Raw genomic sequence first — 17753 nt, forward strand, 5'->3', positions numbered from 1 at the left:
GCATTCTTTTTTTTCAAACTGTTCTTTTTCCTTTTAGGTGTTTCTGACCTAGGTGAGTGTTATGTATATTTCATGTTTAAAGTCTTTTGTTTTGAGTTTTAAAAGACTAGTGTCTTTTTGTTGTGCCTATGATTCTTATGCAAGACCATCTAGATAGATATAAAGTAGGATTACGTCACGTGATAAATCTGAATTGGATATTTTTGGCATCCATATGCTCTCAGGAACGAAAATGTTTCATTAAGTGATTTGAATCTTATAGATGTGAAGTGTGTGTGTGTGTGTGTGTGTGTGTGTGTGTAATATGGATTGTAACTGATTACTTTAGAGAATTTCAAACATTAAAAAGTAAGAAGAAAACTAAAAAACTTCCAGGACCCATCACTCAGCTTCGTAGTCATCAGCACATGGCCTGTTTTGTCTCATCTACTCCCACTCTGCCTTAGCTTATATAGAAGCAGACTCAAATATCATATTCTTTTACTTGTAAATACTTTCAGTATGTTTTAAAAACATAATCACCATATTATTATTACACCTAAAACTTAGTAACAGTTCCCTACAGTCACCAAATGTCCATTCAGTGTTGAAATATCCCCTGTGGTTTCATAGAAAGAGGTTTTACAGTTTTTTATTCAAATCTATATCCATAGACATTCCACATGTTGAATCTAGTCAATAAATCTCTTGCCCCTTTTTGTTTTTTGCTTTTCAATGTATTTTTAAAGAAATTGAGTCATTAATCATATAGAATTTCCTACATTCTATATTTTGCTGTTGGAGCCATAATTCTTTCATCTCAGCCAAAGACCAAGAAGTGATGGAGCCATAATTCTTTTTTTTTTTTTTGAGACAGGGTCTTGCTCTGTCACCAGGCTGGAGTGCAGTGGCACAATTTCAGTTCACTGCAATCTCCACCTCCCGGGTTCAAGTGATTCTTGTGCCTCAGCCTCCTGAGTAGCTGGGATTATAGGAGTGTGCCCCCATGCTTAGCTAATTTTTGTATTTTTAGTAGAGAAGGGGTTTCACCATGATGACCAGGCTGGTCTCAAACTCCTGGCCTAACATGATTCACCTCTCTTGGCCTAACATGATATACCTCTCTTGGCCTCTCAAAGTGCTGGGATTATCGGCATCAGCTGTTGCATCCAGCTGATGGAGCCATAATTTTTCTTTTCTTTTTTTTTTTTTTTTAAGATGGTATCTCACTCTGTCACCCAGGCTGGAGTGCAGTGGAGTGATCCCTGCTCACTGCAACCTCTGTCTCCTGGATTCAAGCAGTTCTCCTATCTCAGCCTCCCGAGTAGCTGGGATTACAGGCGCCTGCCACCATGCCCAGCTAATTTTTACATTTTTAGTAGAGATGGGGTTTCACCAGTGTTGGTCAGGCTGGTCTTGAACTCCTGACCTCAGATGATCCTCTTGCCTCCGTCTCGCAAAGTGCTGGAATTACAGGCATGAGCCACCGCGCCTGGCCAGAGCCATAATTCTTAATCTGTGTATATGTTGGAACACTTTTGGATTGAGGTTTATTAAAAAAACAGACATTGGTTTAAGCCTAGATGAGAATCTTTGGGTGTATTTTTAAAAGCTTTGCGGTAATTCTGATGGACAGCTCTGGTTGCTGTAGCTCACTATCCTAGGTCATATGTGTTTCAGAAAAGGAAAAAAAACGTATTAAGCAAAAGTCTGAGGGAACTTGAATTTGATTTTTAGTTTTAGCAGAAAAGAATCTTCAATTAGATGCTTGTTATAACTAATAGTTATGCCTGAAAGAAAATATAGAAGTGATTGTATATATAAGTTTTGTCTTTAGAGGCAAAGTTACAGTAAATTAGAAAGGTCATTTATAATTAGTTCAGATTAAAAGAGAGTTCCTGGAAAAGAACTGATTATTTGAAGGCCTACCTACATTTTGCCAGGGGTTAAAAATACCTTATTGGATATTAGCCAATTTCTGCTTGAACTGGAGAATCCAAATGCCTTTTTATGTTAGCTACAATTTACTTTTGTTTACTGCTATTAAATTACAGTAAAGTGAAGCAGATTACCTTGTAATGAGGTATAATTTTAGTGAAATCATTAACTTTTTAACCTGCTCTTTTGCTTAGCTGACAAACTCTCTACTGATGATCTAAACTCCCTCATTGCTCATGCACATCGTCGCATTGATCAGCTGAACAGAGAGCTAGCAGAACAGAAGGCCACAGAAAAGCAGCACATCACAGTAGCCTTGGAGAAACAAAAGCTGGAAGAAAAGCGGGCATTTGACTCTGCAGTAGCAAAAGCATTAGAACATCATAGAAGTGAAATACAGGCTGAACAGGAAAAAAAGGTAAAAGAAATGAGAATTGTTGCCTGACATTTAAAGTGACTCTAACTTGATTGTTTACTTCTAGAAATAATACTGGCTCAGCTGGGTGCAGTGGTTCACACCTGTAATCCCCAGCACTTTGGGAGGCCTAGGCTGGCGGATCACAAGGTCAGGAGTTTGAGACCAGCCTGGCCAATATGGTGAAACCCCATTTCTTCTAAAAATACAAAAATTAGCCGAGCGTGGTGGCACATGCCTGTAATCTCAGCTACTCAGGAGGCTGAGGCAGGAGAATCCCTTGAACCCGGGAGGCAGAGGTTGCAGTGAACCAAGATGGTGCCACTGCACTCCAGCTTGGGTGGTAGAATGAGACTCCATCTCTTAAAAAAAAAATACAGTCATTAACTCTAGGATATTGACTATAAATTATGCCAGCTGACCTTTAGAATGGAGCTTAGGCCCTCATTCTCCTAATCAGAACTTCTAGGAAAGCTGTAATCTAGTAGAGTTCCTTTATGTTGAGCAGATGCAGAAGTATAAGAAAGTCATACGCTACTGGCATCCAGGATTATCTAGTTCATATTTCCAGTGGAGCTGAGCCTCTGTCCCTTAAAGCAGTGCTGAAGGAACCTTTGTTGGCATCTGAATATATTTTTCTCTGCTTGTGTTGTTAAGTGGCTGGTGGTTAAAAAACAGATGAAATAGCTTCTTTAGCCCTCTATCTGGGTACACAATATATTAAATAGGTGTCCATAGGCTGATTTGGGAACCCAACTCCTCATCCCATCTTTGTGTCTTCTCAGCAGTACTACCGACCACTCCCTCCTTCTTGAAACTCTTTCTTCCCTAGGCTGCCAGACACCATATTCTTCTGGCCTTTATCCTCCCTTGTTGGCCACTCCTTAACCTCCATTTCTGCTCAGCCTCTCAAATAGTGGCATACCTGATATTAGTTCTGAAATCTTTTCTTCATCTAAACTGTCTCTAAGTGTTCTTGTCAAGTCCCGTGGCTTGGAAGTTTAAATACCATCTATATCTAATAAGTTTCTATCTCTAGCTCTGACCTCTGCCTTAGCTTCAGGTTCCTATCCTGCAGCCTACCTGGTATCTCTAGCTGGATTTTCAGTAATCATTTCATGCTCATCATGTTCAAAACAGATTTCTTTATTCTCTCCAGCCTGTCTTCCAGCCCCTCAGCTTGTTTCTCTCTAAATAAACTGAGTTAAACAACTTACTCAGTTATTCCAGCCTGAATTATGCTTCGTTGCTTCTCCGTCAGCTCATATCCAGTCCCTCCTCAGATCCTACCAGTTCTGCATCCAACTGAATCCCAAATCTGTCCACTCCATTACTACTATCACCTTAGCTCAAGCTGTCATCTTAACAGTTTCCACTGTTTTCTTTCTTATTTGAAACAGTCTCTCTCTCTGTGGTCTAGATTAGAGTGCAGTAGTGCAATCTTGGCTCATTACAACCTCCGCCTCCCAGATTCAAGTGATTCTTATGCCTCTCAGCCTTGCAAGTAGCTAGAAATACATGTGCATGCCACCTCACATGGCTAATTTTTGCATTTTTAGTAGAGATGGGCTTTTGCCATGTTGGCCAGGCTGGTCTTGAACTCCTGACCTCTAGTGATCCGCCTACCTTGGCCTCCCAAAGTGCTGGAATTACAGGTGTGAGCCACCATGCCCAATCAATTTCCCCTTTGTTCATATCCTTCTTTCTGTGTCTCTTTATACGAGCAAATAAAACACAGTCAAATCAGATAATACATGGCTGGAAATCCTCCATTTCATTTAATATAATTCCAAATTCTTAACCAATACCCAAAAGGCTTCTTGATTGCTACATACCATGAGCCATTTCACTGCTCTAGGCACCCTGTTATATTTTTGTCTGTGCTTTGACTATATCTTTTATATTAGGACATTTATGTTTGCTCTGCCTAGAACATTGTTCTGTCTTCTTTCTTTAAACCGTAAGCTTTAAGCTTAGGTTGTAAGCTTAGCTGTCACCTTCTTAGCAAGGCTGAGATTTCCTATCCCTTTACTCCAAAGTAAAGTCTCTGTATTACTTCCTGTTATGTAAGGTGGGGGAAAAGGAGGTTGAAGGATGTTGATGCTTTACAGCAGGTCCTTGCCTGCTCGAATTCATAGGTAGAAATATGTATCACAATCTGAGATGTGCTTTTTGTTTGTTTACTGTCTGTTTCCTCCATTGAGATATACACCGTGTGAGAGCAAAGTTTCATCTGCCCTAAGCACTGTTGGATCCATACAGATAGTAGGCACTGCCTGGCCCACAGGACTGGCATTTCGTAAATACTTATTCACTGACTGAATGGATTCATTGATTCATTATATTGTTTCTTAGAAAAAATGAGTTCTGAATTTCAGGTAATTAGTGTTAAGTAATTTGTAAAGTGACCTATGGCTAATTGTTAGGCAGGGTGTATTTTTTGTTTTATTTGGCCCAAGTTGAATTTAAATTCATTTAAAAATAAGCAGTTTTCTTTGTTTAGAAGAAACTATGTTCAATAGCTACCAGATACTAATTTTCTTAATGATTCTTCAAAGTAGGCATTATTACTCACAAATGAGAAAGTGGAGATTTGAGAAGATAAATCATTTCCCCAAGGTCACACAGATGGTGGTAGTAAAGCTACGCTTGATCCCAACTGTATATTTACTTTTCTTCATATCCTGGATTTAGTTCTTTCTCAAAGGAGCATGTGATTCAGGAAATGACAGTGTTTTATATGAGAGGCTGCCTGGCGATATGGAAAAAAACCACAAGTTTGGGGATGAGAGAGACCGACCTTGGAATCTGTTTTTTGCCACAGCTGTGTGATCTTGTTTGAGTCACCCTCCAGTATTCAGCTTTCTGTTTCATCTAAGAAGTGTCCACATGCCTGGCACGTTAGAGGGTTTGGGATATGGAAGCTGCTGTTGTCATAGTTGATAGTGGTCTTTCTGTTTTCCTAAAAGTATATGTGGAGAATTGGAAACTAATAATTGTTGTTTGGTTTCACAGATAGAGGAAGTCAGAGATGCCATGGAGAATGAAATGAGAACCCAGCTTCGCCGACAGGCAGCTGCCCACACTGATCACTTGCGAGATGTCCTTAGAGTACAAGAACAAGAACTGAAGTATGAATTTGAGCAGGTGAGGACCTGTGGTAAAGCCTGGACTCCCTTCAGCCACACCCCTCTTCCCGACAGGATTAACAGACTCTCCTTTCTTTTTAATGTACTCTGAGGATGTCGAAGCATTGGGAACGATATCCAATTCTAGCCTTGTGGAGTGGGGCTTTTGTATGTCTACAGAATTGCTTATTTTTACATAATGGTGTACCTTATGTTAATGATCAGATGTATTTCTAATATAGACTAGTCATCTGGAATCTTCAGAGCTTTAAGGAGAGTTGGTAAAGGGGATTTCAGGAATGCAGACAGTAATATTTGACGTACTATAGATGGTATAATATCTATAGATGATATGATAGTGCTTAAATTTTTATAACTGAGGTAACTTCCCAGAGAAGTTGAGTTTTGAAGCCCCAGCTAATTATCAGGATATCTTTTATCATAGTTGCTATTCAAGAAATCATTTACAGTAATATTAACTTGTTACTTTGTCTTGCAAGAACATACTGAGGTTTACTTAAGTAAAATCTTCCAGAGAATCGAAATGTATGTCAATATGAAAAGGTATTTTAAATTCTATTTGATGAATTTTTTTTTTAGAAAAATTAATGTGTAAGCTCTTAAAAGATATTAGAATATAATTTTATCTAATTAGTTATGTTTAGGTTTGCAGTACAGCTAATTTACTTTCTAAAGTTGACAATTTGTGGCTGGGCACAGTGGCTCACACCTATAATCCCAGCAATTTGTGAGGCCAAGCTGGGTGGATCGCTTGAGGCTAAGAGTTCAACCAGCCTGACCAACGTGGCAAAACCCCAACTCCATTAAAAACACAAAATTAGCTGGGCATGGTGGCACATGCCTGTAATCCCAGTTGCTCCGGAGGCTGAGGCATGAGAATCATTTGAATCTGGGAGATGGAGGTTGCAGAGCTGAGGTCATGCCACTGCACTCCAGCCTAGTTGACAGAGCGAGATTCTGTCTCTAAAATAAAATAAAGTTGGTAGTTTGTTTGTCTTTAACAAGCTTCTCTCTTCTCTTGGTATGCTTCCTCTAATATTAAGTTCCATCAGTAGATTTGTGCAGGATTATATATATCAAATATGAGTCAAGACATTTTTGAAACTTTGTTTACACGTAATGTAGGAGTTTCATGACAACTATAAGGCTCTCTTTGCTTCACCAAGTAGTTACTGGAAGATTAATAGTTACATGACATGCATTGAGTATCACTTTTTTCTGCAACTATTTATGTTTTATTTCAGAACCTATCTGAGCAACTCTCTGAACAGGAATTACAGTTTCGTCGTCTCAGTCAAGAGCAAGTTGACAACTTTACTCTGGATATAAACACTGCCTATGCCAGACTCAGAGGAATCGAACAGGCTGTTCAGAGTGAGCATATGCTATGTTATCTCACAGATAATTTTCCTTGGTATAATTTATTAAAATAATTTTGTAAGGATAATGGGATACTTATATTGACATCAGGACATAAAAATACTAGTCATTCTACTTACTTGCAGTTATTGCCATTAAAAAGAATGGCAAAATCTGTATAACTAGAAATTTTATACTTTGTATGACAGACACAAAATTACCATTTACAAGACTATTTACCCAGCTGCCTTTGGCTTTGTCTCATGTGCCTGGTGGTAAGGGCTACGGGTCAGTATGGTCCCATGCTTGCCTTCCACAGGCTTGGTGGATTATCTGGACGTGGTGATTTGCCAGATCTACCTACCAAATGGACAGTATGTATGCGGAGGCCTCCGTGTGCAACATTGCAAGAGAAATGTCTTGATGATGAGGGTATTAATAAAATGTTTTTTGGGCTGGGCGCAGTGGCTCATGCCGGTAATCCCAGCACTTTGGGAGGCCGAGGCAGGTGGATCATGAGGTCAAGAGATCGAAACTATCCTGGTCAACATGGTGAAACCCCGTCTTGACTAAAAATACAAAAAATTAGCTGGGCATGGTGGCGCGTGCCTGTAGTCCCAGCTACTCAGGAGGCTGAGGCAGGAGAATTGCCTGAACCCAGAAGGTGGAGGTTGCGGTGAGCCGAGATCGTGCCATCGCACTCCAGCCTGGGTAACAAGAGTCAAACTCCGTCTCAAAAAAAAAAATAAAGTAAAATTTTTTTTTAAGGCTGTTATAGAATCTTTTTTTTTTGGTCATACAACAGTAAAAGTAAACTCAATACTCATGGAATTTCAAGATCCAGTAGTCTGTTAAGTTCATTTGAAGTCTCTCCTCCGACCCCCCTGCCATTTTTTTTTTTTTTTTTTTTTGAGACAGTCTTCCTCTGTCACCTAGGCTGGAGTGCAGTAGTGTGATCTCAACTCACTGCAGCCCCTGCCTCCCAGGTTCAAGCAGTGCACGCCACCACACCTGGCTAGGTTTTGTATTTTTAGTAAACACGGTGTTTCACCATGTTGGACAGGCTAGTCTTGAATTCCTGACAAGTGATCCACCCACCTCGGCCTCCTAAAGTGCTGGGATTACAGGCCTGAGCCATTGTACCTGGTCCTGAAGTCTCCCATTTCTTTGCAGAAAATTTCTAATAGACTTAGCAAAATTCTTAGCCTAATATAATGTTTCTTTCTCAACTATTAAAGGTAAAAATATGTGGATTAGGTATCATGCAGATGTGATTGACTTCTGTGTACTCTTGACCTAGCATTGTCCTGGGTGTCACAGGAAGAGGGAAGGGAGATTAGTTGTGCTTGTGCACATACATCCTCCCTGTTTTCTCCAGGACTTTAGTGAAAACAAGTCCCCGTAAAATCATGTCATGCTGGCTGGGAGCAGTGGCTCACGCCTATAATCCTAGCACTTTGGGAGACCTAGGTGGGTGAATCATGAGATCAGGAGTTCGAGACCAGCCTGGCCAATATGGTGAAACCCCATCTCTACTAAAAATACAAAAATTAGCCGGGTGTGATGGCACATGCCTGTAGTTCCAGCTACTTGGGAGGCTGAGGCAGAAGAATCACTTGAACCTGGAGGCATAGGTTACAGTGAGCTGAGAATTGCACCACTGCATTCCAGCAAATCATGTCTTGCCTTACTGCCTGATATGAAGAGGCCAGCTAGGAAAATATGCCAGAAGTAAGTGGTGAGGGTGAGCTCTTTCTGGGCTCATCTTCTACATGTGTAGATGTAGCTTGTTGAATGTGCATCAGTTCTTTGGATATATGTCATCAGATGCAGAGAAAAATGTTTGCCTTTGCCTTTTTTCTTTGTAGGTCATGCAGTTGCTGAAGAGGAAGCCAGAAAAGCCCACCAACTCTGGCTTTCAGTGGAGGCATTAAAGTACAGCATGAAAACCTCATCTGCAGAAACGCCTACTGTCCCACTGGGTAGTGCAGTTGAGGCCATCAAAGCCAACTGTTCTGATAATGAATTTACCCAAGCTTTAACCGCAGCTATCCCTCCAGAGTCCTTGACCCGTGGGGTGTACAGTGAAGAGACCCTTAGAGCCCGTTTCTATGCTGTTCAAAAACTGGCCCGAAGGGTAGCAATGATTGATGAAACCAGGAATAGCTTATACCAGTACTTCCTCTCCTACCTGCAGTCCCTGCTCCTATTCCCACCTCAGCAACTGAAACCACCCCCGGAGCTCTGCCCTGAGGATATAAACACATTTAAATTACTGTCATATGCCTCCTATTGCATTGAGCATGGTGATCTGGAGCTAGCAGCAAAGTTTGTCAATCAGCTGAAGGGGGAATCCAGACGAGTGGCGCAGGACTGGCTGAAGGAAGCCCGAATGACCCTAGAAACTAAGCAGATAGTGGATATCCTGACAGCATATGCCAGCGCCGTAGGAATAGGAACCACACAAGTGCAGCCAGAGTAAGGTCTAGGAAGATTTTCGTGAAGTCATGTTTCATGTCAAAGGAAATCAGCAGTGATAGATGAAGGGTTTGCAGCAAGGGTCCCAGAATTCTCTAGAAAGGAGCAGGTTTACAAGTACTGTTCTAAATGTTAACACCTGTTGCATTTATATTATTTCCACTTGCTATCATGTCAGTGAACTCCAGGAGTGCTTGCTTTGCAACTTGTGTAACATTTTCTGTTTTTCAGGTTTTACTGATCAGGCTTGTAAAGCCAATCAAAATAATGTTTGTGATCTCTACTACTGTTGATTTTGCCCTCCAAGCAAACTGAATAAAGCAACAAGATGAAAACTGAGTTGAGTACCTTAATCCTTTTCAAAAAGTGTGTTTCTGGCTGGATGTGGTGGCTCATGCCTGTAATCCCAGCACTCTGGGAGGCCGAAGTGGGCAGATCACTTGAGGTCGGCAGTTTGAGACTGGCCAGGCCAACATGGAGAAACCACATCTCTACTAAAAATACAAAATTAGCCGGGTGTGGTGGCACATGCCTGTAATCTAAGCTACACAGGAGGCTGAGGCAGGAGAATCACTTGAACCTGGGAGGTGGAGGTTGCGGTGAGCCGAGATCACACCACTACACTCCAGTCTGGGCCACAAGAGCGAAAGTCCGCCTCAAAACAAAACAAAAAGTGCATTTCTAGTTTGTTGTATGTACAGAAAATTTCCTTGAGAGACAACAGCAGAAGTAGGAACTTCTAGTACACAGAGTTTCCAGACTGTGAATTGCATTACCAGAAGTCCAGAGTCTGCTTTTTGCCTTTGAAGGTTTTGGTGAATTGATGTCTCAAAGAGTAAGATAACAAGCCAAAATGCCAATGTATTGATAATTGGGGATCTATCATTCCAATAATATAAAATGTTGGTCTCTACCCACAAGTTAATTTGGCAGCCCTATATTGGTCAAAGCTCACAGTTCTAAAACACTGGTAATAGACATTAGTTCTTTCTAGTACCTGGCTGGGAATATCTTCAAAGTGGGGATGGGGAGCCTGGAATCTTAATGAAGAGATTAAATAGTTTTGTTGTATATTTTATGTAGATTTGCTATAAAACCCAGAAAACTTTCTCAGTTCATCTTTTTAAAGATTAGTACAATTGTCATATTGCATAAACACTAACAAAATCTTCCTTTTTTTGTTTTTTGGAGACAATCTCGCTCTGTTGCCAGGCTAGAGTGCAGTGGCACAATCTCAGCTCACTGCAACCTCCGCCTCCTAGGTTCAAGTGATTCTCCTGCCTCAGCTTCCCAAGTAGCTGGGACTACATGTCCATGCCATGATTACAGGTGTGAGCCACTGCGCCTGGCCACAAATTCTTAGTTTTTAAGTTTTTACTCCATGAAGACCACCGTCTCTACATAAAAATATTGTCACCTTCCTTCAGAATTTTTTGTTGGGGATTATGTGTTCACAAAAATTATTGAGGAGGCACTTTTATCTGAGCAATACATCTGTAAACCCAAAGGGGGCAGGTTCTGTTTTATGTATCTGTAGGTGTATTCCAGCCCTTGTATTTGGATAATTGCATTCAAGTGTCTGTATGGCACCGGCCTTGTCCTTTGATTTGGGGATTTATTGGTCCGCCTTTGGCTTGTGTTCATGTTAATATTCCTTATGTTCCCTCCTAAGTGGATTTACTTAACAAAATACATCTAGTTTCTGATTGGAACACATGCTTTGTGTTCCTGAGATTAATGCCCTTAAATTTCAAAGGCAGAGGCACTCTGGGCACCTACCTGGGGGATACTATGTTTTTATTAGGAGATAATGGGACTGTTCTAAATTCAGTCTTCCCCTTTGGAGTGGCACAGAATTGCAAAATAATTACTTGTAAAGCTAAACTTCCCTATTTGTCATATTTCTATTTTACTTGTATGAGCTATGTAAAATATTATAGGTTATAAGAAAATCTTGGAGCCCTAAAATAACTTCAGATGTGATTATCTGAATGTAAAAGAAGCAATACTGAGTGGTTTATTATTTATTTTGAGATGGAATCTTGCATTGTCACCCAGGCTGGAGTGCAATGGCGCAATCTCAGCTCACTACAACCTCCACCTCCCAGGTGTGATTCTCCTGCCTCAGCTTCCCGAATAGCTGATATTACAGGCACCCACAACCACACCCAGCTAATTTTTTTATATTTTCAGTAGAGACAGGGTTTCACTATGTTGGCCAGGCTGATCTTGAATTCCTGACCTTGTGATCCGCCCACCTTGGCCTCCCAAAGTGCTGGGATTATAGGCATGAGCCACCGCTACTGGCCTTAAGTGGTTTATTTTAACCTGTCAATCAAAATAATGAAGATTACAGGCTTCTGAATCTTAGTTCCTTTACCAGCCAACACATCCTCCTCCACCCCCCAGTTGCTTATTAGGAACTAAGATGCTATTGAAAAGGAGTCCCTACTTAATTTTCCTTCCTTGTGCTTAGTAAAAATCTTCCTGAGATGTAACTCAGTAACCATTTGCAAAAAGCAGTGGACCCTCTTCTTGGGTTCTCAGTGCTACTTCCAGGAGATGAAATCCCAAGGGCTAAGGTTAGTTATATAGCCCTGAGCCATTAGGGCAAGTCAGCTTCACTTCAGCCTTGCATTTAAACTGCAAGTGAAAAGTCACACCACTGCCATTTCCACAGCAAAAAATCAGAAAAAGCCAAATCATTACTTCTGTCTTACTTTCATCCTCAATCTGTTTTAGCCTGAAATTACCTCTTTGCCTCCCTCCTCATTGATGTAGGACAGTGTTCATTTTAAAATTCATGTGTCCTGCCTGATTTAAAACTCTGCTTTCATGTTGTTTAATATTTCAAAATCAATAATCTAACAAACTAAAATGTAACTTTAGTCTTTAAGGCACACTATCTTTATATTCCTTTGTATTAATTTAAATCCCCTGCTCTCTTAACAGGTTCTGGATAAAAGCAGTCTCCAAGTCCCAAATGAGTTGTGCCACCAGTTTTAAAACTAACTTGCTTGGCTCAGTGCAGAACAGATCATTTAACACAGAAGGGAAATAAAAGGGCTTATTACATGTCAGGCATATTCTCTTCATCAGGTCCAGCAGTCACTACACCCCTGTTGTACCCTATAGCTCTATGCTTCCCTGGTTTCCTTCCTATTGAGGTATCTATGGGCCCCGAGGTGGGCAGGGAGCTTGAGGAAGCAAAGGATGGAGGCCGGGAGGAGGGTCACCTGCCCACTACAATTCTTACCCATGTGAGGAGGTATCACTAGCCTATTAGTTTTGTTGAAGGGCTTCTGCAGGGGTTTTAAGACAAGAGCCTGTGAAGGGGCCACTGCTGGGGAACAGACACCATGGATACTTGTGGCAGAACTTTTTAAGACTGCCCTGGGAGTAAATTTTGTCATGACCTTTACTCCTCTTGGACATTCTTAGTTTTCAAGCATCTTATATCACAGAGCTTGATCTTAGGCTTGATCCTCAGCGGTCCTGAATCCTGAAAGTCCACAGCCGGAAAGCATTTTTTCTCATTATATTGCTCAGGCAGGTCTTGAACTCAAGTGATCCTCCAGCCTCAGCCTCCCGAAGTACTAGGATTATAGGCATTGAGCCATTGTGCCTGGCCTGGACAGCATTTTTTCATAGGCTATTTCATGGGCCAGGCTGAAGATGTGTTCACTGCCTAGATTCTGTGTAATCTGAGCACCCAAATCAAATATGCCTTTTTTTTTTTTGTAAAATGCCACTCTACCATTAATGTTGAATTTAAATGGTTCTGTAAAACCTGCCCTACATGTGGTGCTTCTAGTGACTCAAATGCTATTATCTTCAGCATTTTTCAAACTTTTTGACCATGACCAGCAGTGGAAGATTTACATCATGATCTGCTACACTTAATGCATGTATCTACACGCACAGATCTATGCTGTAATGCAAAAATGCACCTCAGCTATCACAAAATTGCATTGGGCTTAGATGTTCTAATGTCTTTCATTAAAAAATTCTAATCATGGCCGGGTGCAGTGGCTCAGACCTGTAATCCCAGCACTTTGGGAGACTGAGGCAGGTAGACCACAAAGTTTGAAACCAGCCTGGCAATATGGTGAAACCCTGTCTCTACTAAAAATACAAAAATTAGCCGTGCTTGATGGTGGGTGCCTGTAGTCCCAGCTACTCGGGAGGCTGAAGCAGGAGAATCACTAGAACCCAGGAGGCAGAGTCCAGCCTGGACAACAGAGCAAGACTCCATCTAAAAAAAAAAAAATTCTAATTATCACCCACAAAAATTGATTTCAAATCCTGCAGTTTGCAGACCCTATTTTAGAGAATATGGATACATAATCATTGATAGTACAATCTGGTATCTTTTTCTCTAAGCCTAGTGCTTGTTATAGTGTTTATATAACAGCTAAGTAGGGTTTTTTTTGTTTTTGCTTTGAGATTGCTGAAAGGGGAGGGTCTGGTTTACTGTGGTTACCTTAGTGCTTCTCTTGAAGTTGAGGTCATATGCCCCACTTATAGAAACAGATGACTGAGGTCTCAAAATCAATGAATAGTTTGCAGTGTTGGTGGCATTAAGCATCTAGGTGCCAGATTTGATTCTAGACATGTAGAATCTTTGTGCTGTCCAAGCTCTTGCTTGAATACTTTGATGGCTATAATTTAAGACAGTCCTCAAATGTTAATGTTGAACCAATCTAGGTGTCTAGTTTCTGACTTCTACACATTGGTTACGTAACGGAGGCAACACTGAGCAAGTTTATTCCACATATATTAAGACTGCCTTTCCCCTTCCCATTCGATGGGACTCCTCAATCCCATTTGCTTTTTTCCCCCACTTAGCAAGACAAAGGTTGCTCTGTTATCCAGGCTGGAACACAGTGGTGCAATTATGGCTACCACAGCCTCAGCCTCCTAGGCTTAAGCAATCCTCCCACCTCAGTCTCCAGAGTAGCTGGGACTACAGGTATGTGCCACTATGCCCAGCTACCCAGGATAGTCTCAAACTCCTGGGCACAGGTGATCCACACTGCCACCCAAAGTTCAGGGATTACAGGCATGAGCCACTGCACCCGGCCCCATTTGCTCTTCTGAAACTGATTTCTCCAAGACAGGGTCTTGCTCTGTTGCCCAGGCAGGAGTGCAGTGGTGCAATCACAGCTCAATGCAACCTCCATCTTTCAGGCTCAAGCAATCCCCTGACTTCACCCTCCCAATTAGCTGGGACACAGGTGCATGCCACCAGTCTAAGTTTTTATTTTTTGTAGAGCTAGGGTCTCACTATGTTGCCCAGGCTGGTCTCTAACTCCTGGAGCTAAGTGATCCACCTCTGCTTCCTCAAAGTGCTGGGATTACAGGTGTGAGTCACCACGCCTGACCACAAGAACATTTTACTGATAGTAGAGGCTTAAGACTATTATAAAGTAAACACTTACAGAGAATGGAGACACATCCTGTAGGGCCTTCATTTTTCTTAGTTCATTAACTGCTCAGAGTACGGGTTTAGAGTATCTGTACCACAAACTTAAAATTACCAAGGTACAAATCAGTCATTTTGAAAGTTTACTACAAATTCATGGGCCATCTACCCAGATGGATTTTCTCCTATCACCCCTAGCTGCAGAGAAACATGAGGATTCAGAATTGGCACTTGGATAGGAAGATGCATACCATGAATCTAAGGACTGTACTGAATAGGAAGGCTAAGAAGAGTCGGGCATCTGCAGGTGCTGATGAACCAGAGACAGGAAGAGACTGAGTTAACCTTTCAGGTGGTCAGGTTCTCCTTGAAAGCTGTAAACCAAGACTGAAGGCTAATTTACCTTCTCTGTCCTGTAAATCCGCTTTGATATAGAGCAATACCCATTGATGCTTAAGTAGCTAGTGACTATATTGGTTTTTTATTGGGGGAGGGGGGTCCCTCAAGACCAGACATTCTAAGAGAAAACACAAACAATCCTTTCATTTCTAAGGATGTATGACTGGGTCCTGACCTTAAGAGGATGGCAGACAGATGGAACACACATTTACAAGTATTAGTAGACTACAGCATCCCGTAATCGTTCACTCTGGTAGGGTAAATAAAGATGAAGCTGCTCATGTGGACAACTGATGGGGTACCTAAGTAAATCTGGGAGCCAGGTATAAGTCGCCAGAGGTGGAAGCCCTCATGAAGGCAGGAATGCTGCATACCTCCAGTTACTGCCTTCCAGGACCATTTAAGTCATAGTGGTAAGAGCTGCTAGCAGTAGTTACCAGCTTGATTACCAACAATACACAATGATGTCAAGAAGACATTCCACATCCTTTTGTCATCACTAGCTCTCATTTCGAACACTAAAGTAGCTACCAGCTATAGACGAAAAAGAGGGAGACATGACACATTCTGGATGTTCAAGTTAGAAAACTATGGCAACGGCTATATTAACAGAAATGCAAACATGTACATTAATTACAACATTTATTTACAGTCATTTTACCAGTTGTGCAGCCTAAACCGCCATTGTCCTGTTTAGTCATTCCTAAGATGCATTATTTCTAACATCAAAATATCCTGAAATTGGGAAATTATTGACCCAACACCAACTGTGATGTAACTGCATGAACACCTTTCTAAGATGAAGAACCAGCATCATATCAGGCCAAGAAAGGCAGAAGCCCAGCAGCAGGGAGGGGCAATCGCACGAGGATGGAAGCGTGAGGTCAGCTCACGGACACCGTAGGTGTGCAGGCTTATCCTGATGACAAGAGCTGTGAACCTCACCATGTGTCTGAAAATGACAATGTTGCTACTTAAATGCTAAACCTTTAATGCACGGTACATTAATAAATGGTTATTACGTAGCAAATAAGTCAGCCGTGTACTGACTGTACCTCACAGGAACAAATTCACCAAATCTCTATCTTGTCTTCTTTGTAATAATGTTAAATATTAACATATCTCAGTTCTCAGGTGCAATTCCAGTAGCTACAGTGAGGCCATTGTTGCTCCTAAATCTCCACTTTCATTTGCCTTCACTGGTGCCACTGTCGCTGTCACTGTCACTGCTGCTGTCAGTATCATTGTTACTGGTGAATGCAGTTAGCTTGCCTAGGGCTCCCCTGTTAAGAAAAGAAACCAGAGAATCACACTGTAATTCAGTTGGGTGCTGGGGTTTCTGGTGTCTCTGATACTCACCTGTAGCCTATCAGTTTTGAAATCAGAAAAAGGGACCCTGTATTAGGAACAAAAAGGTTTCTAACAGTCAAATCTATAGGCTTTCCTGACTTGCATAACAAATGAAATCATTAAATTAATACACTGGCTTTTTGCAAGGAAATACGGGATAGTAAGCTATGAACATTTTGAATGGGCAGATGGATAAAAGGTCTGCTCCATTTTACAAACTTTCCTTCATGGTGAAGATACAGGACCCACTTACTTTTGTTCCTGGTTGATGGCAAAGTCAGTCATTACTCTCTGGGTGAGGCCCTCACAAATAGGTAAGCTGAAGGCACTTGCCAGCTCTACCACCTCAATGGCCTGGGAAGGGCTGTTAGACACTTTGGCACTGTCCATAAACTCATTCAGCAACTCATTACTGTAAAAGAAAGGCAAAGTGTGAACTTTCTCCAACCCCTTCGGTAAAACACTTATAGGTAAGATCCAATGTAAGTTCAGTAACAGAATTCCCAATAGTAAGTACCTCCATAGTGACGATTACATAAAGTCTAACATTTATTTTTATTTGTTTCCAGTGGGGTTAAGTCTAACTCTAAAGGGACAGGGATTATCAACATTCATTCAATATGACTTCATGATGATCTATTCAATCTAGCCCCAGCGTACTGTGATCCAAGAGCACAGATACAGAAACTGCTGGCCTCAGGATGCCTAGGATGGTGGGGAGTTGATGGCATGCTTGCCTGATAAAAGAGTGCCCAAATGTGGTGGCTAAGGCTGGTGAAGAAATTCCAAGTGTGACTACTTCCAGGCTGTACCCAAGGAGGAAAAGTTAATTTCAACTTACCTAGGGATCTTATTGTGCTTCCTGAAAAGCCCCAACACTTTCCTGCTCAAGATAGGAGAAAGATTATGAATACTGTTAGAAAAGGCAATCAGATGACTATAGCTGTCTTCCCTCTGAACTTAGAGACTAAATGTCTTTTTCTTAACTGTACTGTAAGCTCCCGAAGACGCACATCTGTGGGCTCTACTAGCTCCCAACCCTGTCTGTACATGAGAATCACCTCAGGTGCTTCAACTCCCCAAACGACATATATCGACACTGCAATTTTCGCAGATAAACCTGATATACACTGCCAATGTTGAGATTTGCTGATATAGATTGAATATACCTAATCCAAAAATGCTCCAAAATCTAAAAATCCCATACATTTCTGGTCTCAAGCATTTTGGAAAAGGGATACTCAAACTGTATTTGTCTTCT

The 17753-nt window shown here is 41.3% G+C and overlaps 2 protein-coding genes across 17 annotated transcripts in view; one reads left to right on the forward strand and one right to left on the reverse strand.

The window, feature by feature from the left end:
• The window catches only part of IMMT (inner membrane mitochondrial protein), a 54275-nt gene extending 44622 nt beyond the window's left edge, over positions 1-9653 (forward strand). For all 14 annotated transcript variants that reach the window (XM_017964188.4, XM_054245276.2, XM_078348952.1 and 11 more), the window contains 4 exons: positions 2112-2335; positions 5348-5479; positions 6726-6855; positions 8709-9653. In XM_017964188.4, the coding sequence (XP_017819677.1) occupies positions 2112-2335; positions 5348-5479; positions 6726-6855; positions 8709-9322 (1100 nt within the window). In that variant the 3' untranslated portion in view covers positions 9323-9653. The remainder of the gene's footprint in view (positions 1-2111; positions 2336-5347; positions 5480-6725; positions 6856-8708) is intronic.
• Positions 9654-15767: 6114 nt separating this feature from the next.
• PTCD3 (pentatricopeptide repeat domain 3) overlaps positions 15768-17753 on the reverse strand; it is a 31441-nt gene continuing 29455 nt past the window's right edge. For all 3 annotated transcript variants that reach the window (XM_017964190.4, XM_035273409.3, XM_002757542.6), the window contains 3 exons: positions 17334-17375; positions 16746-16904; positions 15768-16425 (listed from right to left, as the gene is read on the reverse strand). In XM_017964190.4, coding sequence (XP_017819679.1) covers positions 16329-16425; positions 16746-16904; positions 17334-17375 — 298 coding nt within the window. In that variant the 3' untranslated portion in view covers positions 15768-16328. The remainder of the gene's footprint in view (positions 16426-16745; positions 16905-17333; positions 17376-17753) is intronic.

This window comes from Callithrix jacchus, chromosome 14 (genome assembly GCF_049354715.1).
Source record: "Callithrix jacchus isolate 240 chromosome 14, calJac240_pri, whole genome shotgun sequence".
Lineage (NCBI taxonomy): Eukaryota > Metazoa > Chordata > Mammalia > Primates > Cebidae > Callithrix > Callithrix jacchus.